The sequence below is a fragment of the Gambusia affinis genome, linkage group LG02 (genome assembly GCF_019740435.1).
Source record: "Gambusia affinis linkage group LG02, SWU_Gaff_1.0, whole genome shotgun sequence".
Classification (NCBI taxonomy): Eukaryota; Metazoa; Chordata; class Actinopteri; order Cyprinodontiformes; family Poeciliidae; genus Gambusia; species Gambusia affinis.
The window spans coordinates 19,805,362-19,827,257 of record NC_057869.1 but is presented as its reverse complement, the minus strand read 5'-3'; the positions used below and the strand labels follow the sequence as shown (position 1 = coordinate 19,827,257).

Genomic DNA, 21,896 nt, shown 5'->3' with positions numbered 1-21,896 from the left:
ATTAGTTGTCAGTAGCTGTTAAAGCCACAAAAGACATACGTAAACCATGTAAGGGACATTACTATGCAGGATTTTCTCAACATACTTTTTTCACAGTGTATTATTTAGGCTGAAAACCAACAGAAAGAAATATATTTGTGCATCGAGATTAAAAAAAATTTAACATTTGAAAAAAAAAAAACATGCATTCTTATGCAATAGCCTATTTTAGTTTGGCACAAAGCAATCGCCTTTCAAGGTTCCTCCATCTATGAGATTCTCTAGGAATATAACTTTCATTTATTTACAGAACCCTCAGCCTAAAGTAATAGAAAATCTGAAAACGTGAAAATGGGTTAACCCTTAGCAGATGCTAAAAAGGATAAAGAAAACGAAGGAAAGGAAGCCAAGAGGAGAGAGAGCGAATGAGTGAACAGGGAGAGCTGCAAAAAATCCCATGAGGTTGCATCTCCCCAGCATCTGAGCATAAAAATAGAAGACAGCATTTTTTTTTTTTTCCCAGAACATGGGGGTGAAAACAGAGGAGAATCAAGTGAAGGGAACGGGGGGAAAAGCATAGAGTGAGAATCCTTCACTGAATCAGGACACCAAAACAGTGGAAAACGTTCACAAGACCAGTTCTTCCACAAAAGGATAGATCACTCTAATGGGAGCAGCAGAGCAATAAAGTTTACAAGTCAAGATAATTTGCTAAGAATAAATTAGATGCATTATGCATGTACAGTCACACTTTATCATTTCTAAAGTTTTATGCACCAGATCATAATAAAACTGAGCGGATTTTCACCATGCACTGAAAATATGCAAACCTAACTTAACATGTGAGATTGCACACTGGATTTGTTTATTAAACAAAAGGAAAAGGAAAAGTATGTCTTGTTTTCTGTATGAAATTATGAATCTCACATGAGAGAGTCTACTTTACAACATTTCACTGTTTGCATTATCGAACATTAGGATAGAGTCAGTCGTTTGGAAAGTGTCCTAAAACTTGATTCTTTTGCTGCTAAACAAGCCCAAATCCTGAACCACAAACATGTTTCATTACTCCTTTGACATATGTGGCTCAAACCAAACATTCACTGAGTGTCACAAACGTAAAGCTTTTGTTCTTTTAGAGAACATGGAGATAATTTTGAACACGTTATTTTTCTATTGTAAAGCAAACAACAAATATGACAGAATAACTAAAAACTTTCACGTGCATATCCATTTCCCCCCCCTAAATTTGGTACTTTTTTTTTTTACTTTGAATAATTCTCAATGAGCACCTTCCACCAAACATTTGATGATAATGGATTTGTGGTATCTAAATCTATGATAATCTGCAGATCATCATAGATTTAGATATGATTTTTAAAACCCAAACCTTATATTGCTTCTGAACAACTATGTCCCTGGCTTGTTTTTAGATGTCTTTGGTCTTCATGGTTATTGATGGAGTTGCAACATCTGGGGCCTTTCAGAAAAGGTGTGTATTTACTGACAGATCGCATGACACTTAGACTGCACACAGGTGGATCTCAGTTCACTAAGCATGTGACTTCTTAAAATAATTGGTTGCACCAGAACCTTTTAGAGACTTCATTGATAAAGGGGTGAATACATAAGCACATGACAATTTACAGTTATTTTTTTTTTTAAACTTATGTGTTAGTATTTTTCAATTCAACCTAGAATACTGTATAGGCTATAATGCAGATGCATTATACTTTAACACACAAAATGGCAAGGGGTGAATACTTTCACAAGGCACTGTAACGTAAAGATTGACAACTTTCCTAAATTTCTTTCCACTTGTGAATGACACTGATGAAAACTTAAAAATGTTTGAAACAGGCCTTATAACGTTTAACAGATTGATAGACAGAATCAATGCTTCTCTTAGATCAATGCTGATGCCCATCCTTCGTGGCATTGCGCTAAAATACATTTATTCACTCCAGACAAAATGTCTAGTTTAATTGACGGTTTTAGAGCTGCTAATGATAAATGAATTGCTTTCATTAGCACAACTTGGCTGCTGCTTAGCATTTTAAATGAGATGGAAGCAGCAAAGGTATTCTCAGGTTTTTACTGCATCCCAATTTTGGCTTTGCTTTAGTTTAATAAACAAAAACAGTTGGGTTCTCTTGCATAGTTTTGCACACTTATGATTGGAGTGCAGTATGTTCTTCCAGATAAAAAAGATTAACTGCACACTAAATGTTTCATTCCTTATTTTCTGCAGTGGATATGGAAACATCTTGATATGTGAATTGTCCTGCTATTATGTAAAGTTTGCAGCCCACACAAAATGATAAGATCAGCAGGTGATTTTTTGTTTGAATAAATAAAACTCCTCAATAACAACACGTCCAATTGCAGCTAAAGAGAGAAAAGTTATTTGAATCTAAGGACACACTCACACAAAACATTAAGAAATTTTAATAATGTCATGCTTGCTCAGGCATGACATTATTTAATTTATCAAACAGTTCAACCGTGCAAAAATCATTATTGCTCATGATCATTAATAAAGTATATTCTGATGTTTTAATGTCATTAAATAAATATTTTAATGCCTGAGTGTTAAAAATAATGAATTATACTCACTAAATTGTGAACTTTCCTTTCTACTAACGTCTGTTTAATGTAAAGATCAAATAAATCCTTCAAGGCCAGTTTATACTGACAAAGTATAAAACTTTAAAAAAATCATCCTGGTAACAACGCATTTTCTCAAAAGTTTTTCAATTATTTACGCAAAAAAAAAATACAGTGCCTTTAAAAAATATTTATACTACTCAATGTATTTTGTTGCAATCTTTGGTGATAAACAACAATAATACACTATATGGAAGAAAAATAACCTGTTTTTTACATCTCTGTGAGGTGTGGGAACTGTAGGTTTTAAATGCCTTAGTGTAAAGACTTTGGAGCCAACTTTTGCTGCAATTACAGCGGCAAGTTATTTGGGTTATTTCGTTATCATTTTTACACATTCAGACTCAAAGTTTTTAATTACTCTTCTTTACAAAATAGATTACACTCAGCAACTGAACAGATGCTGTCTGTGAACATCAATGTTCAACCTTTGCCACTTCCACTATGGACCCAGCACATAGATATCCTCTAAATGAAACTGCTCTATTGTACGTCTGTCTCTGTGCGGTGCATCATTACTGTAATGCTTTCTCAGGTCTTTTTGCAGCCTGTAACATGTTAACTTATAGGATTGCCTGGTTTTAGCTTCATCTACCTTCCCAATAATTCCAACCAAATTTCCTGTTGCTGCTGAATAAAAACATACCACAGCATGATGCTACCACCACTGTGCTTCTTTGTGAGGATGCTGTGCTCACGGCAAAGTCCAATGTTAGTCTTAATGATTTCCATTTGCTCAGAAAGATTTATTTTGGTCTCATGTGATCAGGAGACTACATTTGAAATGCCTGCTGGGTTCTGTACAATCTTTAAACATTCCTGAAACAAGCATGGCTTTTTTCTGGCCATTCCTCTCCAAAGGCATAACAGAAACCAATAGTGTTCCAGTCAACACCATGGAAGTCTTGGTTGCTTCTGAGATTAATGCTCTATTGATCGAACAGTGATTGAGGTGTCAGAAACTTGGGATATTTTGCTTATATATATATATATATATATATATATATATATATATATATATATATATATATATATATATATATATATATATATATATATATATATATATATATATATATATATATATATATAACACAAATGCACAACTAACTAGATCATATTTGTTCTGATATGCTTCATACAGAGGGAGGCTATACTGGTGAATTCCTGTTGGTGCTGCACATTTCTGATCTGTGCAGCAAACCCCTTGCACCAATTTGCAGTCACTTCTCTGTGCTTCTTCAAAGAGCGCTGCAGTGAAATAAGTGGGAGGAATCTTCAGTGACAAATGCTCTGCTGAGCAACAACTAGCCCACAGCGTGTTCTGGGCAGACCGCAGCTCAGTCTTCATAAATAGAGAGATCATCCAGCTCTCCCAGCTCTGCGCCACTACTTTGAGAAACGTCAGGATGACAGCTGACCATCATTGGCCGGGAAGAATCTTGGCTTACTATAAAACTAGTTATGCAGCCACAGATGCACAAGCAGCTTGTAAAGTCTGTTGAGAATTAGTAGCTTAACAGAGATGACTTTAATCTGATCAGTCTACAAAATCCAAAATATTGAATTATGTATTTTGTATGACGAATTACCTACAATATATGATATGAAGAGCTTTAGCTTTAGAGATCTAAAGTTAAACAATGAAAATAACAATTGTAGTGAGTATATTCAATTTTTGTTAATTGGGTTTAAAGAACAAGATTTAAAGCCACAGGAGAAAAAAAAAATGTGTATCTTGATAGGAGGAGGAAAATGCTAGAAATCCAAAGATGGCACTGAAAAAAATCTTTGGAAAACAATATGCATATTTGTAGGGGGTAATTGTGTGCAAATGTCATTTTTATGAATCTTGTTTGTTTACATATGTGCCTCGTTGTGCATGCATACAGTATGTCTGCTGAAGAAAAGCAGTTTGACAACTTAATCCAGCCTAAACATCCTAATAGGAACATCCCCACAGGCTGCCTCTTCTCCTCTGTGGAGATTACTTTGCATTCTGACATCCTCCCATCAGTCTAGCAGCTTTTGCCAGGGAGACTGGAATGTGGTGACACACATCCAGCCGACATCTGCTTTTACAGAAAGATGAATGTTTCGAGGCATATCTACTCTAAAAACAGCTTCATAAATTATTGTCCTCTATGCATTAGAAGGCAAGGCAATTAGGTAGAGATACAGTCACACAATCTGGTATTATGTTAGCACCAGTGGACTCTACATCAGCTTAGTCAAGCAATTAAATTAAAACCTACACACCTGGATAAATGAAAGTTGGGAAAACGTGACAATAAATTATTAGAAAAAAATCATACAATTAGCTTTTCCTATACGGAAACACAATGTCCAGAGGCTTCATTCATCACAGTGAAAAAGAACAAAACAATATTTTTCCAGTTGGTCAGATTTCTATTTAAAACCATAGTGACTTCATTATTTGCAATTCATCTTACTTGAGTCACGTAACAGCAAAATCCTCCCGTTTTCCACTTATGGATATTGCTATGGATTCCTTTAGTGAAATTGTTACAACATGAACTGATGATGCATGTTTTGAACAAACAGGTCCAATGGCTTTCTGAGATTGATAAAGTCCTGAAGGATCACATTTTTCCTGCCAGTAGGAACGAACTTACTAATGGTATAACAACTGAACGGCACACTGTGCTGCAATGTTACTCGTTCAACAACATGAAGCATGGCTTTATTTATTTAGGTTTATTTTCACATTTGTTTAATAAATTATAAGGTGCAGCTGCTGGTATTCTGAAGTTTTGGAGGCCAAATTTCAGTTTTAAAAAAAATGTATTTTGTCAAGCTCTTCTAAAAATTACAAAGGTACTTCTCAGTAGACAACTGGAAGCAATACAAGGAGACTAAAATGGTAATGTGGTTTATGCCAATGTGACATCAAAGAAGCTCAAAGTAAAGCTGAAGTGTTGTCTGTTCCTTTCTTTGTGTACACAAGTATTTCACAAACTGGTGTTTTATAGCCACTGATTTATTGAAACTGGCAGAACTGAACCGAATTAGATTATAACTCGGCTTGTTTTGGGTTGTAATATTGAATTAAAATAGACTGGAAAGAAACAGGATTAAATTAAACTGAAAAACTCACAGAGTGACGTTTTTGTTAGTTTGTTTTGAACCCTGTCAGACCTGCGTTGTGCAGAGGAATGTTCTGATCAAGATCACTGTTCCTGCAGAATAATGGAAGATTTCTCTCCCTTAAGAGACAACAGGGACGTCAGTTGTTTGTAGTTTACCTGTCAAAGTTGTCAGAAGACTAAACTAAACTAAACTAAATGAAACTTTCAGAAAAAGAAAACAAATCATTTCCACTTTATATAAAGTTAAGTAAATTTTGTATAAATTAGACAGTTCAATAGTTCAGTCCATATGGATGGACTATTTTACTTTTTATTTTTTTTGTAAAAGACTGTTTTATGTGGAAAGGTGAAAACTTGGCCAGAGGCAATCTGACATTGACATTGTGGCACCAAAGAGTCTATGAACAAAGAGGGCTGACAAGCAAAACACATCTGTGGGGTCATGAAAAGCTCAAACTAGCATAGCGAATAAAATTTAAGGAAAAATGAAACGCACTGCCACAAATTGCAATCCATAGTCACAGCAACAAGCTAAAGCTTGATTTTGAACGCACTAATGATTATTGTAGCAATTTATTACAACATTAACAATAAGATACAACTGATATTGGTGAGTGTACTTAGAGTAAAAGCTCTGAAGCATTGGGATAGTTATAATTATAGGATCTACATTGAGTTTAAAACATAAAAGCTTTGAATGTTGCACAATGTTGCATATATATGCCTATAGCTGCATAATAAAACCCTGATGAATGGGATCAATGTACAAGAGGTGGATGTTCTTCAGGCATTTATTATTCATAGTAAGCTTCTCACACCATATGAGAGAAGAAATTACACTGTGTGAGTCTGAAAAATTATTTTGTCCCACTGGAGGCTCACTGTGGTGTGAGTGTTCCTCATTGGAAAATAAGACATTCAGTGGGTGGTTTCTATTGTTGCCTGGTGCTAATAATCACTTCCATCATTAGCGCTTAATCAGTTAGGAGAATTGCATCAAATGTCACAAATTAACGTTTTAAAGGATACAAAATAAAACATTCTCCCAGAAAAAATCAAAACACACATGCCACATTATAAAACATATGATATTAAAGAGGTGTCACTGCTTATTACTGGAACATTTATTATTATTATTATTATTATTATTAATAATAATAATAATAATAATAATAATAATAATAATAATAATAATAATAATAATAATAATAATAATAATAATAATAATAATAATAATAATAATAATAATAATAATAATAATAGTGTCAGATTGGGCTCAACCACTGGAGACATTTGGCATCCTTATAAGCTGTGTTATAAAAAAAAAACAATAGGCTAAATATGAGGAAATTTATATGATCTGTTACAGGACAGTAATAGGATTTATCACAGATGTATTGTATACATTTTTGGTCCAAATGGAGAACTGATTAGATTGTAATATGCTGCTAGGGGAAAACATACACAAATACACTGGAATAATGTATTAACCTTCCCCATCCCACCTTCACTTTGACCTTATTAATCAGCTATTCCTTCAGTTTTCTGCCCTTGAAATTTATGTTTGGGGTCAGACCTCAGGTGTTTTTATTTTTGCTCATTCAAGTCCAAGACAATGATTCCTTGTGAACCTGTAGTGCAGCAGACTTCAGGTCAGCTGGGTTCTGCTAATTAGAATGAGGTTCAGCTCAGAGAGGCTCTCCAGCTCTTCGAGGGTCACAAGTGTGCTTCACACATTGACTCATTAAGTTGGACTACAAGGCTGGTCAAGTGGGAGCACGGTGCTCAGGAAGCAAAACTGCAAATTTTCTAGTGTATCACTTCGAGCTGCAAACAGAACATTATTTAAGTACGAATCAGATAATGAAGCACATACATTTACATATTAATACATGCAAAGCAAATAAAGGCCAATTCAGTATTGACCCAAAAACAAAAAGCAAAGTTTAAGAAAATCTAGTGCATGAAATGTAACTTTTACAAAGAACTTTGTGAAGGCAGCTGTATATAAAGTACCTAAAACAAGAAACTATTTTAAATCAGTTTCAGCAATTAAAAACTCGGCTGAAAATTTGGAAAAAATTGAATCTGTCTCCGCATGGCTGAACAGGCAGAACAGCCCACTGGGACTATTGCAAGCAAATTAACCAAATACCTCTTCACTGTCTCTGCCTCATTCTTAGTCTGAACTTTACCTTTTGCACATTTATACTAGGGCACAGGAAGGTCTACTCATACCATTGTTTTAGCAGTAAGAAAATAGTTATGACATTGTGAGCCTAAAACCACAGATTTTTTAGTGTCACATTTTCCCAGAACTTATGTGATGAGACTGCTGTCTGGAAACTGCCAGTATTTTCAGATGTTGATGTTTCAGTCATCTTGAAACTGGTGTAGTTGTTATGCCAGGACACTAAGTGGCGCTGTGATTTTGGCTTGCATAAAAATATGCATGTGCTTTTGACCCTTTACTTCCACCTCATTTAGAAAACTGTAACTTATCTGTCTCTGATGAAACAAATGCTGGACATACATACACAAATATAAAAATTTGTTCACACCTAGTTATTATTGCTTAAAGCAATAGACAACCATCCAAAATGTGCTGAAATGTAAAGGTGGAAGACTTTTTTAAATAAACTGCACAAAACCAAACTACAGAAAAAAGTAAAAAAGAGGAACTATGATTGAAATCATAACCTGCGATACAAAAGACACAACATGTAATAATTTTATGAAATAAAATGACTTCTGACTTGTATAGGACTTTTCAGGAACCACAAAGAACACTTACAAAGAAGTCAGTGATTCCCATTCACATACAGATGATGGCAAGCTACTACATAGTAACCACAGCCGCTCTGGGGCAGTCCGACAGAAACAAGGCAGCCATGTTGCACCATTAGTTCTTCTGACCAATAACAGCAGCCAAGGCGGTAAATGTCTTGTCCAAGGGTACAACAGCAGAGGCAAACAGGGTGGGAATTGAACCAGTGACCCACCAGTTGCTGGCCAAACTCCTACCACCATTGTGACCAACATCCCAAAAGTAAAACCAATTTCAGTTTAAAGATAGTTTCCAATTATTCACACATCTTATAAATAAAGTACATCAGAATAATCACATACAGTGCAGCAGAGTGTTTACATCATTCAAATGTAACCCTAACCCTCCTCAAAACATGAAGTCTGTACAATATTCAAAAGCGCTTTGATGAGAGCTTTATTCTCAGGATATGCAACTTACGACAACAGCTCACTCACCGGCTTGGTGTGTATTGACGGTAATATTTGCCAGTGATCGCGGAGCCACACCCAGTCCAGAGACGCCATTCACGGCTTCCACGTGGAAGGTATAATTGGTATGCATCGCATAATCCAGTATCGCCACAGAGGTACCGGTTATACCGAGCGGTCGGGGGATAAATCTCAGGTCTGGTTCACATGGCTCACATTGGCTCACACCAACATCACCACCATCACATCGTTGGCACAGAACGTTGTAGGTGATGTCGCTTCTTCCTCCTGTGTTGATTGGAGGCCTCCATTGCAAGAAGAGAGCAGTGTCATTGATTAGCGAGATGAGATTTCTTGGAGCTGATGGGGGCCCTGAAGAGAAGAGCAAACAGTAGGACACAGAAATTCATTTAGAAGAAACATATATATTTTTTAACGAAAACCTTATCCTAAATTTGCTCCTCATATGACACGTTGGGGGGCAGTGAGTGTTGCTGAAAACTTAGGCAAATAATGTGCAATTAGAGTGAGTATGTAGGTTGTTGAGGATAAAAATATCTTTGTTCCTGGATAGAAATCAGCCGCTCCTCGTCTTTATTTTAGCTTTCAAAGCTGTCCATGATATCATTGGCATAGAAATATGAAGTTTTGTGAGCATGTCCTTAAATGTCTGTGTGAAGTTGTGTGGGTGGTAGGTTTTCACAGAGCTTTAAATGTTTTGTTCTAGCATCCAACTTGTCAATCTCTCACACACAAATATCTGAAATTTCCATGCCTGTTATGGAGTACTTTGTTTTTAATTGCTTTTGTAACCTAAGAATACAACTTAGACAGTCAAAACTTAAAGACTAGGAATTAAAATCACTGTACAACCACGTTTAAACTGAGGATCACAAATTAGAATGAGATAAGATTTTAAATTAATTAAAACATTGCTCAAAGCTTGGAAACTGCAGCTTCGTCGAAGGTGCAGCTGTAGTTTGTTTTTGATGAGAAAAAAAAACTTTATAACATCATTTAAAGCTCAAAAAATTTGATTTTACATAATGCTGCCACTTTAAAGTCAAGTGAGTATGATAAGAAAGCCTAAAGTGTTTATAAGGATGTACATAGATGTGGTTACTGTAGGAAGACGGATACATTAACATATAAATGACTACAGTAGGGAAATGGATTCCCACAGTCCTGATTATAGCAAAAGTCAATGAGAGCAGGATGACCACTTATAACAGAAAATGAAAAAATATTGAAAATACAATAAAATATATCATAGTGCATGACTTGAGCTGTAGATATCCAACATTCTGGATTTATACTGTGGATGCTATCTTTACCCATATATGGGATTCTCTGTTCCCTTCTAAAAACTAAAATGGCTGCAACTTGAAATGTTTCCTTCATTTATATTTCTACTTACTGGTACAAGCCATTGATGAAGGATCTTTGGTACCTCTGTAGAAGCCTTTATCGCAGTGACAGATTGTGGCAGCCTGGTCATGGCTGGAGCTGTGCTGAGGACATTTGGAGCATTTGGTGTTCCCAGCAAACGCCTTGAAGTAGCCAGGTTTACAAGCTGGAGAGCAGAAAAAGACAAAACAAAACGGTTGGGAAAATTTAGCATCCAAAGGTAAAGTACCGTGGTTGAAGAGCACCTGCTTACTTGCTCACCAAGACGACGGCACAAAGCTATACAAGCGCAGCTCCCAAAAAAATTTGATCTCTTTTTTTTTTTTTAAAGCTTCAACACTTTTTGTCACTCATTTCAGAACGTGAACCTCATGGCTCATTTTCATCACATTTGGATTTTTGAAGCTGTGCTTGTAAGGTTCTGTTCAAAATTCAATTCACAGTTGACTGACATGTTTTGAAATGAAAAGAAAACAAAGACACTATGAGATTGTGAAGGCACCTACAACCTCTGGATTTCCTGCTCATCTCCAGGGAAGCTCATTTTAGCTGCGTGTGCCAATGATTTCATTCAGCTCATATTTCCCTATTATCACCCCGTGGCACTGCTCAGGTGTAAAGAAAGTGCAGGTTTCTTATCATATTTCCTTATCAACACTCTTTTGAATCAAGAGCTTTGTATTTTGACTCTCTTTCTTTACTGCTACACACTGAATTGATGAACTGAATTGATGAAACCCTGTGAACTGTGTGGAAAAAAAATACAATAACAATGATGACAAATGGCAGATCAAAAGCCACAGACCAAGTTTGAATAGTAGTAATGATGGCTGTGAGGAGCTCATTTATTTTCATTAAATTGGATTACAAGATTTTTCACATTGAGAATACCTTGAAAACAGACAAAGAAAGTCCATTTATAGGTGAGTGCTATTACAATACTAAAAAGAATAAAAATAATTACAGCTGAACTTCATAATGTTTAGCTCAATCAGATGGCCAAGGTATTCTCAAATTTTCATCCTTAAACAGCTAGACTGTTGAATTTCCAAATTAAAATTCTACCTTCCCATTTCTATTTTTCTATCAATATTTCTTATATTTTCAATATTTCATATACTGTAGCTATTTCGTTTTCACCTTTTCTTGTTTGTCATCTTTCTTCCAATACATTTCCTCTTCCATTTGCCTCCCTGCTTTACTCTCTGTTGCCTTTTTTTTGTCAACACTTATCAGAAGATGGAAATAGCCATTACACATTTACTCCTATCTTACCTAACTTCCTTGAATGAAAAGTAAAGCAATAACAGTGGTTATTTAATTTCTGGGAATCTATTTTTCAGGACGATTTGCATGAGAAAACATTATATGCTTCTGGGAAGGATAATAATTACAAAATTAGCGAGTACATATGCCTGCTACTGGACAGGAAATGAAATGATAGAGCAAAAAAAAAAAATTAACACCCAGAAAACAGGGTGTGAGTTACATGAATTGTTTTCTCTCGCTCTGCCTCACATATATTCATTAATCCAGACACATCTTGTATGTTAGGCAAGAAACTTCTAATTAAAATTTACATGTTAAATTGAAGCTAAATAAAATACAACAAAATACAGCCAATTAATAAGATTTCAGTTTAGATAAGAACTGGTGTTTGCAATATCTACACCCAGAAGCTGTTCAGAAGTGGACATGCAATCAGCATGAACTTGAAAATTACAAGACTTTGTGTAAACCTAAACAGTGGTGCTCCAGCAGCTTTTTGCTCATGGCAGCTTTGACATTTGGTGATTCTTCCTAAGTTGTTCCTGGATGTCCTAATTTATTTCCTTTAATCAGAGAGGAGAAGGCTTAGTCTTTTCTTAGACACGGCGAACCTTTTGAACAGTGATTTAGAAATTACTCCAAAAAGATTTATCATTTGTGTAAATCTACACTTTCCTTGTCTTTCTGATTTCCAGGACAGCAAGTAAGGTCTGTGTAGTAAAACTTTTTGGAGCTGGTTGAATAAACAACAGCGAACTCTAAATGTAATAGAAAAGTGATATGAGACCTTAAATGTGTTGCATTTTACAATGTCAACTTGTGGAAAATGACACAAAACATCTGCCTTAGGTTTAAATGTCGTGGTGCAATTTAGTAAGACCAAATTCAAAATTTGGAAAACAACTAAGTGACATAGTAACAAGCTTTATATTGGAGGTATGGCTCCTGGATTTAGCCAATCTCCTTTTACCCTCCATAAGTTGTCAAACAACACTAAAATATTTCCAGCTATCCCTCCTCCCCTGATACAAAGTAGGTGGCTATTCTAATGGAAATTACAGTAAAATCAACCCTGAGTAATTAGTACAGAAACTTTGAATCACTGAAGATTTTATATTTTTGGGCATAATCCTAAAATACACATTCATCCAGAAAATCAAATCTGTGGTTTAAAAACATCCATTGATTTATTTTCTACAGCTGCTTCATGTACGGGGTCACAGGAACAGAAATTTATCCTTGTTCCCTTGGGGGACAGTCCACACAGTGTGCCTACAGCTGATCTAAGCACTAACCATCTCTGTGAAAACAAAACAAAGCACCCCAAGCAAGCAGATGAGCACCACTTCTTGATAATACAAGAAAAACACAAATGAACAAACGAAGGGTTTGGAATCAGACCAACACTTAAGCATGAAGAAGGAAGAAACAGTTTTCAAAGTCAAGCACCATCAGTAGCTTGTTTATTGCAGCACTTTGAGTACACGTATACAAAGAACGAAACTTTAAAAAAAATACTTCTTTCATCTTTCTATTGAGGCTTGCATATGTCAGATATTTACCTAAAAATGGAAAAGAAGCTACAAAAATATTTTAATAGAGTTCCAGTAAGATATCATTGTTTGGGCTCTGTTACTTTTAAAAGCTAGACAATTTTTTACCTCCAGAATCAATAAAACAAACCATTATAAAATCACAAGCTTTACCTCCTCAAAGTAGTAAAATAATACAAACTAACGTTAATCAAAATAAGTTATATTTCGACTGAATGCAGACTAAGGTACCAGGATCTCAAACTCCTTGGAGGTTTGGACTGGAAAACTCAGGTTGTGCAAACTATTCTCCATCAGGCTCCACTGTCACAAAGAAAGCATCAAGGTGTCTGACTGAAGAGGCAGAATATTTGGACCACTGTGACAGATTCATTTTAATCAACATGTCTGTATTCACAGTGTGCTGTATGATGAATTAAGCATATAAATTCACCAGATGTATGAGAAAAACTGTAAGAAAACAGCATTTTAGCTGAAGCTTTAGCCAAAAGACTTACAAGAAATACAATTACAAGTATTGAAGATTATTTTTAACACAGTTGATAAGAAACGTACTTCTTTATACATCTAACAAATTTTGGCATGAAACAAAAGAAACCACTGCTGATTAAATGGGCTGAAAAAACAAAGAGGACTATTTTTTCTGATTTTAAAAATCACGTACCTTGTTTAGAGCTTTCTTGCATGCCTAGCCATATTCATATTTTTTATAGAGCTTGTCAGTCAGTAAAGATGATTGAAACTCTGCCAAAAAAATTTGCCAAGAAGGTGTCTCAGCAGAATTAATTTCTTATCAACAAATGTTAACAAAACACTGGGAAACATTCCATGAAACACTCAGACACATCCCCTGATGTTGGTGTTCATTCTGACTGTTTTGTCATTCTGATGCAAATAAAAGTCTAGATGAAGTAAAAGCCACATAAGCTCTGCTCTACATCCACATCTCGTAACAATAAATGTTGGTAAATTAGGTTTGAATTAATGCTAAAGCTTGTGGGATCTCCAGATCTGCTGACCTCAAGTTTTTTTGTTTTTTTTTTATTGCACATGATTAAATCAAGAAATAATTTCTACTGGTCCTTAATTTTAAAACACATTCCAGGATGCAAAGAAAACTTTATTTTCCTCCACAAATAAAAATAATCTGCAAATGTTTTCTATTTTAATGAGGAATCCACATAAATAAAAATAGGAAGGATTACACAGTCATCAAGCTCATCTTTTGACTTCAGCTGGAGTTTTTCTACTAAAACTTAAGTTTCAGCAGGTCACCCTGCAGAGAAATGGTCCATCAAAGAACATCAGTTGTGTATTTATCAAGAATGCATTGTAAGTAATTTTGAGTTTACCGTCCAAGGTTATGAGCTGTCTCTTGGCTTTACGTTGTCAGAAACAGATGGTGCCAGAGAGTATGTTTACCCTGCCTGGTCTCTCAGCTTTGATATGCAGATGGGAAGTTCACACAGAATGAAATATGTTCTAGGCTGCCTGCCTGTGCTGAGTTACAGGCCCGAGTAAACAATCCTTAATGGACCTAAGAGGGGCGCAGCAGCTCAAACACAACCAAGACCTTATCGATTCCCTCATTTCCTATTCCATTTTACCTTAAATTTAATATCAGAAGCCAGCATTGCATGCTTTCTAGGTATTCAATTTTAGGCCAAAATATACACATTTTATTGTGTCACCCTCAAATCAAATATTTTCCCACCATTGACTGAACATTAACACGATAACTATCAGGTATGAATTACTGTCAAGATACAGAAACTCAAAACTGCTACGTTTAATCCCAAAACATCCAAATTTCTCTGCTTGGTCTGGTCTTGTATGTGACTGGTGGGTTTTTGATTTTCTTGCAGAGTATCTGCGCTGATTCAAATGGAATTTGAAAAGACGTCTCTATTAGCTTCCCCCCGCATTTCACTGCATCCTTTTGAATGTGGTGCTGTGACGAAAGGATGTGGAACAAATAGAATCAGCTCTATGATGTTGCCTTATCTAGGTCATGATATAACCAGCCTATCTCTGAGTAATCCTCTTGTGTCTGACACTGAAGGAAAGCAATAGAATAATAAAGTGCATGATTGAGATGTCAGAACAGTCTGGTAGAATGCTGTTGGGGTGGAAAGCCGGGTTTGATAAGCCCCATTGCCTTTGTTTAGGCAGCTGGGAGGGAAAGATGGACATGTTAGTGTCGAGTTCTGCTTATATTTGAGAGCGTCGGGGTTTTCCCTATTCTCTCTCTGACTCTCTCATCCTCTCGCTCCCTCTCTCCCTCTTTTGCTTTTTTCCCCATGCTGCCTCTCAGACAGCTTTGATCACAGCACCCTTTGAAGCAGTGTTCCAAAATGAAAACGAGGAGAAAGCAGAAGTCATCGAAAGTTCACGCCTAAACTTCCTGCAACTACTGTTGAAGTGCATATCTTTATAGCGGCATAAGCCCTGACAGGAATATAGAAATTATTCATCCAAAAAAGAAAAAAAAGCAAAGATTGGACATAAACCGTTAAGGCAGTAAATAATTGATCATATGGCCAAGCTGTGTTGTTACTACACACCGGTCCTTTTGATTAATTACAGAGATGCTGTTTGCAAATTCCACAGCAATTTATATATATATATATATATATATATATATATATATATATATATATATATATATATATATATATATATATACACATATATATTGGTTATTGAATACTTTAATGAATATTGCTCAGACGAATAACTGAGAATTCAGTAAAAGAAACTCTGATTATGACCCCAGTGCAGTGGCAGAATAAATATGAGAACTAAGATTTGTTAGGAAAAATGTGTTTCCTTTGAACATGTGCATATTTCTGAGGTTTTTCAGCAAAATGAACACTGATCTAACAGAGTCCTTTACCCAGGTGTTGAAAAGCTTCTGAGGCTTATATCTTATCTTTTAATTTATTTAACTAACATGTTTCTTCTCATTGGAAGTAATGTTAACATTTTGAATTCTGTGCTGAATCTGTGGAGGAGGCAAACCAGGTGACATGGTGATGGCAGGAACTTAGAGCTCACAATCCAAGACAAATCGTAAATCACTGATTCTTGTGATAGGTATAAATAATGTTTACACATTTTTATGAAGATGTGAACAAATACACATTTTTATTTTTCAAAAGTGAGGCCTCTTTTTAATCCTTTGTCACATTTTGAGAGGCAGCTGTCTTGTTTTGAGCCAGAAACAAGACTCTTGGAGCATTTTTAAATCAAAAGCTCAAAGGAGTTTCTTCTCTCTTTGCTTCTACATCTGACCACGCCTCCACGGCCAATCAGTGAACAGCAGTAAGTTTATGTGACAGTAAAGCACATACTCATCTCCAGCGAGCCCCACTCCAGAGCAGGGATCGTAAAAGCAAAACACTCGATAAGCAGGCCGGCTAGAATGGAGCCAGGTAGAGCAGAGGCCGTGGAAAAGGATTATCAAGATGTCTCTCTGCTTCAGCACATCTGGCTCCAATATTGGCTCATTAGCAGAGCTCTGTAGAGCTTAACTACATGCTAGTGAGGCACTTCAGCCATTTAATGCAAGTATTTAGGAGACGGGAAACATCTGAAAGTTGTTGGAATGACACCAGCAGTTTGATTTATTAAACTTAAATCAACCAACTATGGTTTTAATGAAAACTGACCATTTATTTTGCTTTTTCATCCATCTGGGGCAAAAAAGTAAATAATTTTTAGACCGTACAGTTTATCACTATAAACATAAGTCAGCTTTGCAGTGTGTACTGACAACACTTCAGCAATTGCCTGAGGTATCTGTCACATTGTTTTCACAGTGCTAAGTGGGTCACAACTGCGCAATTTACCAGCATATAGCTGCTAAGACAGCCTAGGGCAGGGGTGGGCACTCCTGGTCCTGGAGGGCCGGTGTCCTGCAACTCTTAGATGTCTCCCTGGTCCAACAGACCTGAATCCAACAGCTGAATCACCTCCCAAGTGAAGTCAGGTTCTCCAGAGTCCTGCTAATGACCTCATTATCTGACTTGGTGAGTTGAAGTAGAGATACATCTAAACGTTGCAGGACACCGGCCCTCCAGGACCAGGAGTGCCCACCCCTGGCCAAGGGTGTTGCAACTACTGAACTATCAGGAGAAGCCACCACTGTCAGCAAAAGAGTGTGAACAAGGAGAGCACAGATTTGGGACGTATACAGGAGACTTCATGAGACGGCTGCTTCTAAGCCGCCGTCTCATTGGTAATCTCTCCTGACAGACTTCAGCATTGTTTAACTTGGTATGATTGAGTGTAAAAATGAGTGAAAAGATAAATAAAAAGCAGATAAAAGAGACGAAGATAAGAAGAACAATTACACCCGAGGAGCAAATAAAGAAGATATTACAGACTGTCCTACATATCAGCTACTAATGAGTGTTTGAGCTGCAAGACCCTGAGCAACTACATCTCCACAGGGGTACAACATGAATTTCACCCCAGCCAGCCGAGACTGCTGTAAGTCTGCAGAAATGCAGTAAGAAACAGGGAGGGCAATGTAATTGTAATCACGCAGTGTGGCTCAATTTAGCTACTGCCTTAATTACAAGAGTCAGGCAGGGATGAAAGAGGGGGATGGGGGAGTTTTAGAAAAGACTAGGTGCAAGCTAAATTATCTGTGAAACTAACAAATGAAGGCAATTAGCCAGCTAGCTCCCAGACTGGCTGCACAGTCGAAATGAGAAACCAGGCCAAAAGACTATCTGGAACACGCAAATGATTTCTTTAACTTTTCATTAATGTGTTCAGTTCACAATGCGCTACTTTCAGGTGATGCTGAGAGTACTCATTAGAGAACAAGCACCCTAAAAAACATTTGCTGAAACGTTGTGGCGTCAATCACCGCTTTTTACATGTGGGCGTCTGTGTGTACATTGGATTCTAACTGATTACTGCCAAAGTAATGGTGTATCTGTTGGAGTGTTTATCTCCTGAAGGAAAAGAGTGAGAGTTTGACTCATCAGGGAGCAACTGAGGGACAATTATAACAAAGGGGGAAAATGAAGAGTAAACAAAGTGACAAGGTGATGAAAAATGAAACGAACAGAAATTTGGATTGAAAGAAACACACAAGGAAGGGTGCTTAATCTCAGGTGAGAGGGGAGACTATGAGCTCCCACTTCTCCCAATTTCCAAAAGGGCTCTGGAGACCTGATAGTGTGATGAAAGGCTTTCCTTTCTCATTAGTTTCTGTCTGTTTACAGTTTTGCATACTGTGTAAAAAGAGAACTGCTCTAAAATGATCACAAACGCATTCACAAGAGCGCAAAATGCAACTCCTTACCTCGGCAGTGGTCGTCCATCTCCTCGTGGCCAATGCTACAGATGCAGCGACCCAATGGGACAAGCCAGTCTCCGTCAGCGCCACAGTAAAGTTTGGGTGTGTCCCTTTCCTCTGCGTTCTCCACACAAGTCCCTCTCACTTCCACTAGAGACGATGAGTCCATGTGTGGCACGGTGTCAGGAAATGCTGCCAGGTTTCTTAAAGTCGATGGGCAGCGTTTGTAGAACACCTTAAGCAAAACAGCACAAATTGAATTTTTGAGAGGGATTTGACAATCATTGGAAAATTTGATGAGAGTCACTTATGCAAATAAATGTCACACAGTCGAGTTCAACAGACCTTGACAGACACAAGGGCAATACAAGCCCCTACGTCTTGAAATGCTAAGTAGAAGCCTTTCTTTGTCACGGGCCCCACCTCCCTGACCTCTGTATTGAGACGAAGTACACGATCTCCAAGATCTGTCTGTGTGAAGCTTTCGTCTGCTGCAATAGTGTCCACCTTAAACCCAACAACAAATACTTTGTGCTTAGTTTTCAGATATGACAGCAGTGTACCTTGGAAATATAACATCGTTGACCAGCTAACCTTGGCATAGTCAGTAGGGCGAAACCGCGTTCCTCCAGGAAGCGGTTCATCCGTCTGCAGATAAAAGAGGTTGAAGGTTTCCTTACACGTGCCAGACACCCAGGGAATGGAGTTACAGTCTCTTAGTGTGAAACGTAGCTCTACATACACCTGTGTAGAAACGTAGCAGAAACAGAAAAAAATTAATAAATTGGTGAGCATCTTTTTCATCATTTTAGTTTGGACAAACATGTCTGCTTTGGCTCAAGAATAGATTTGGCTTCTGTAATTCTACTATTTAATCGGCTGCATTTAGAATGTTGGCATAAACTGTGCAATAATTAACTGTCAGGAGACAATTATTTAATTTTACAAATGTGCAAAACAAAAAGGAAGCACTCGGAAGCCTAAAATAATATCCTTGCTCCTACTTATTTTGATGCAGCACTCTTTCAAGAGCAACATTTTCTCATTCTAAATTTGCCCATCAGTTTTCTTGTACGAAATGCCAAAAAGTAAATTCCCTCCAGGGATTAAGACATGTCCTCAGTCTAAGCTGTGACAAGCAGAACCCTGCACTTGCATAACTTGATTCCAAATGGATTTCACAAGAAAATGTCTAAAGTAGCAATATGGTCCAGACCCGCTGAGCAGCTTGTCGCTGGATCCATCCGGATCGCAACCAGTTGTTCTGGTTTGGCTCCATCACATGGCAAACCTGAAAGGTGTGAATGGGTCTGTTCTGTTCATCCATTTCTGTGATGGCATCCCACTGCAGACAAGATTCAGACAAAGCAGACAAATATAAGTAGCTAATGCGATGTTAAACTTGTGAGTCTTCTTAAATGTTCAACTTAACTTTTATATATATAGTCATACCAATTGTCATAAAACTATGACAATTGAGAGAGCATGAATCAATTTTCCGAAAGTTTTCAGTTAAACGTCAAACATTGAAACTCATTTGTTTTCTCCTTTTCAACAGTGTAACAATCAGAGCTCGAAAAGCCCTGAAACATCGGCGAGACTCATCCACTAGCAATACAGCAGCTGATATTGTGCCACTTGTACAGAACATTATTGCTCAAGAACATAAGCTTTTTGTAGCCAAGACTTTTGAGCAATGATATCCAGTTGTGTGAAGATGTTTTTGTTTCTATTTGAAGAGACAGAATGGCAATATTAAACATCACTATAACAGTTTGTATGCAACTTTAGGTTCCTGGAATTAAATTTTAAACACATTTTTAGAAGAATTATATTTTAATTTCAAGCTAAAAATCTTTTTGTATGCAACTTAAACTCTTTATTATTCGTATTTACTTCCATAGCCTACAGAGTGAAGTCTACACTGCAACATGTTTCTCAGGGCATTTTCAGGCAGTGTTCTTCCACAGATCAACAAACATAGTTAATTAGATTAATTGGTGACTCAAATTAACCTGTGGAGGGAGTTGGAGTTTCTTTGTTGGATGTTATAAACTCACCCATCCGCTGTCCCAACCCTGAAGTTGTGAAACATTTTATTCATCGTACCTTTAAGTTTTTGAAAAAAAGAATCAGCGTGATGAGTTGGGGAAAATAACCACCACCTGACAGTTTGTTCCTGCTACACCAACACACACACCTTCTATCTGGGGGTGTTTATGAAAAGCAACTCACCGATTTTAAACATGTAACAACATCTGTTGTCCCACAAAATCATTTTCAGTTCCACACTTTGACCAACATAGCACACACACACATATTTGCAGAATAAATTTACATAAATAAAATTGTAAAATGTGGTTTTGTAACTACAACTTAAGGTATTTTAAATAAAAGCTGGAGAAATGTTTCTCCAAGATGGTTTTATTCATGTTGTCAGATGAGTTTTAGGGTTCCATTACAAGCTTACAAAATATGGGAGAATTTGATCAATTTGATGAAAAGGATGCATTCACAATATATTCAATAAAAAAGAAATACCAAAATTTAGCGGTATTTATGCCCGTCAAATTTTCCCTAATCAAAACAGCAGTCTATTAAGAAACTTCTACATATTTATACATAATAAAATTTCTAGTACATTTCAGTGATCAGGCGTAGAAGGAGAGAAAAGTATTAAAAATACAGTAATCCATAAAAGATGCATTCAGAGTACCTCAGGTAAATTTTAAAACATGACTAATTTCAGTTTATCATAGCCCCAAAATAAATTAAAAGACAATATTTAAAGCTGAGCACGGAGACTCTGAGAATCAAACAGGAAATTAAACAACTGAGGTAGAGTGTTCTCAATTATGAATTATTGAATAACACTTTAACCTTGACTGGAGTGCGCCAAAAGCAATTAATCTTATATTAATTAAGCTATGTAAATTATCTCTATGTGACACCCCCAGGCCAAATGATTAATCAATCATACTCATTTTCTCTTTCATTTGGTCCTCTGGTCATCTAACAGTTCTGTTCCTGTCCCTTAATAATGTCTAGTAAACTTGTTAGACTGTAATTATGTGCAGTTCTTTGTGTTAACTGAAAAATAAGAGTATGTTTGGTTTTGCAGAGTGTTCATGCTTCACAGTATTTTCTGCATGAACATACCCTTTATATGCAATTCATTAATTCAAATCATTAAAAATGCATCAAATGTGTTTAACTCAACTGTTTTCCCCCTCACTAAACAATCTGATGCCAACAGGGATGTGAGCTGTTTCAGAAGGGATCTGGTCTTTTTCACCATTTCATACTTTACCAGGTTTGTCATTTTGCTCTGTAAAATAGCAAAATATGGAGACAAACTGA

General features: G+C 36.6%; 1 protein-coding gene across 3 annotated transcripts in view; it reads right to left on the bottom strand.

The window, feature by feature from the left end:
• LOC122822583 (ephrin type-A receptor 6-like) overlaps positions 1–21,896 on the bottom strand; it is a 53,392-nt gene that overhangs the window by 13,777 nt on the left and 17,719 nt on the right. For 2 of the 3 annotated variants that reach the window (XM_044101391.1, XM_044101410.1), the window contains 6 exons: positions 19,753–19,881; positions 19,131–19,280; positions 18,882–19,043; positions 18,543–18,771; positions 10,411–10,566; positions 9,021–9,365 (listed from right to left, as the gene is read on the bottom strand). In XM_044101391.1, coding sequence (XP_043957326.1) covers positions 9,021–9,365; positions 10,411–10,566; positions 18,543–18,771; positions 18,882–19,043; positions 19,131–19,280; positions 19,753–19,881 — 1,171 coding nt within the window. The remainder of the gene's footprint in view (positions 1–9,020; positions 9,366–10,410; positions 10,567–18,542; positions 18,772–18,881; positions 19,044–19,130; positions 19,281–19,752; positions 19,882–21,896) is intronic. The other variant, XM_044101401.1, reaches the window with a different exon arrangement.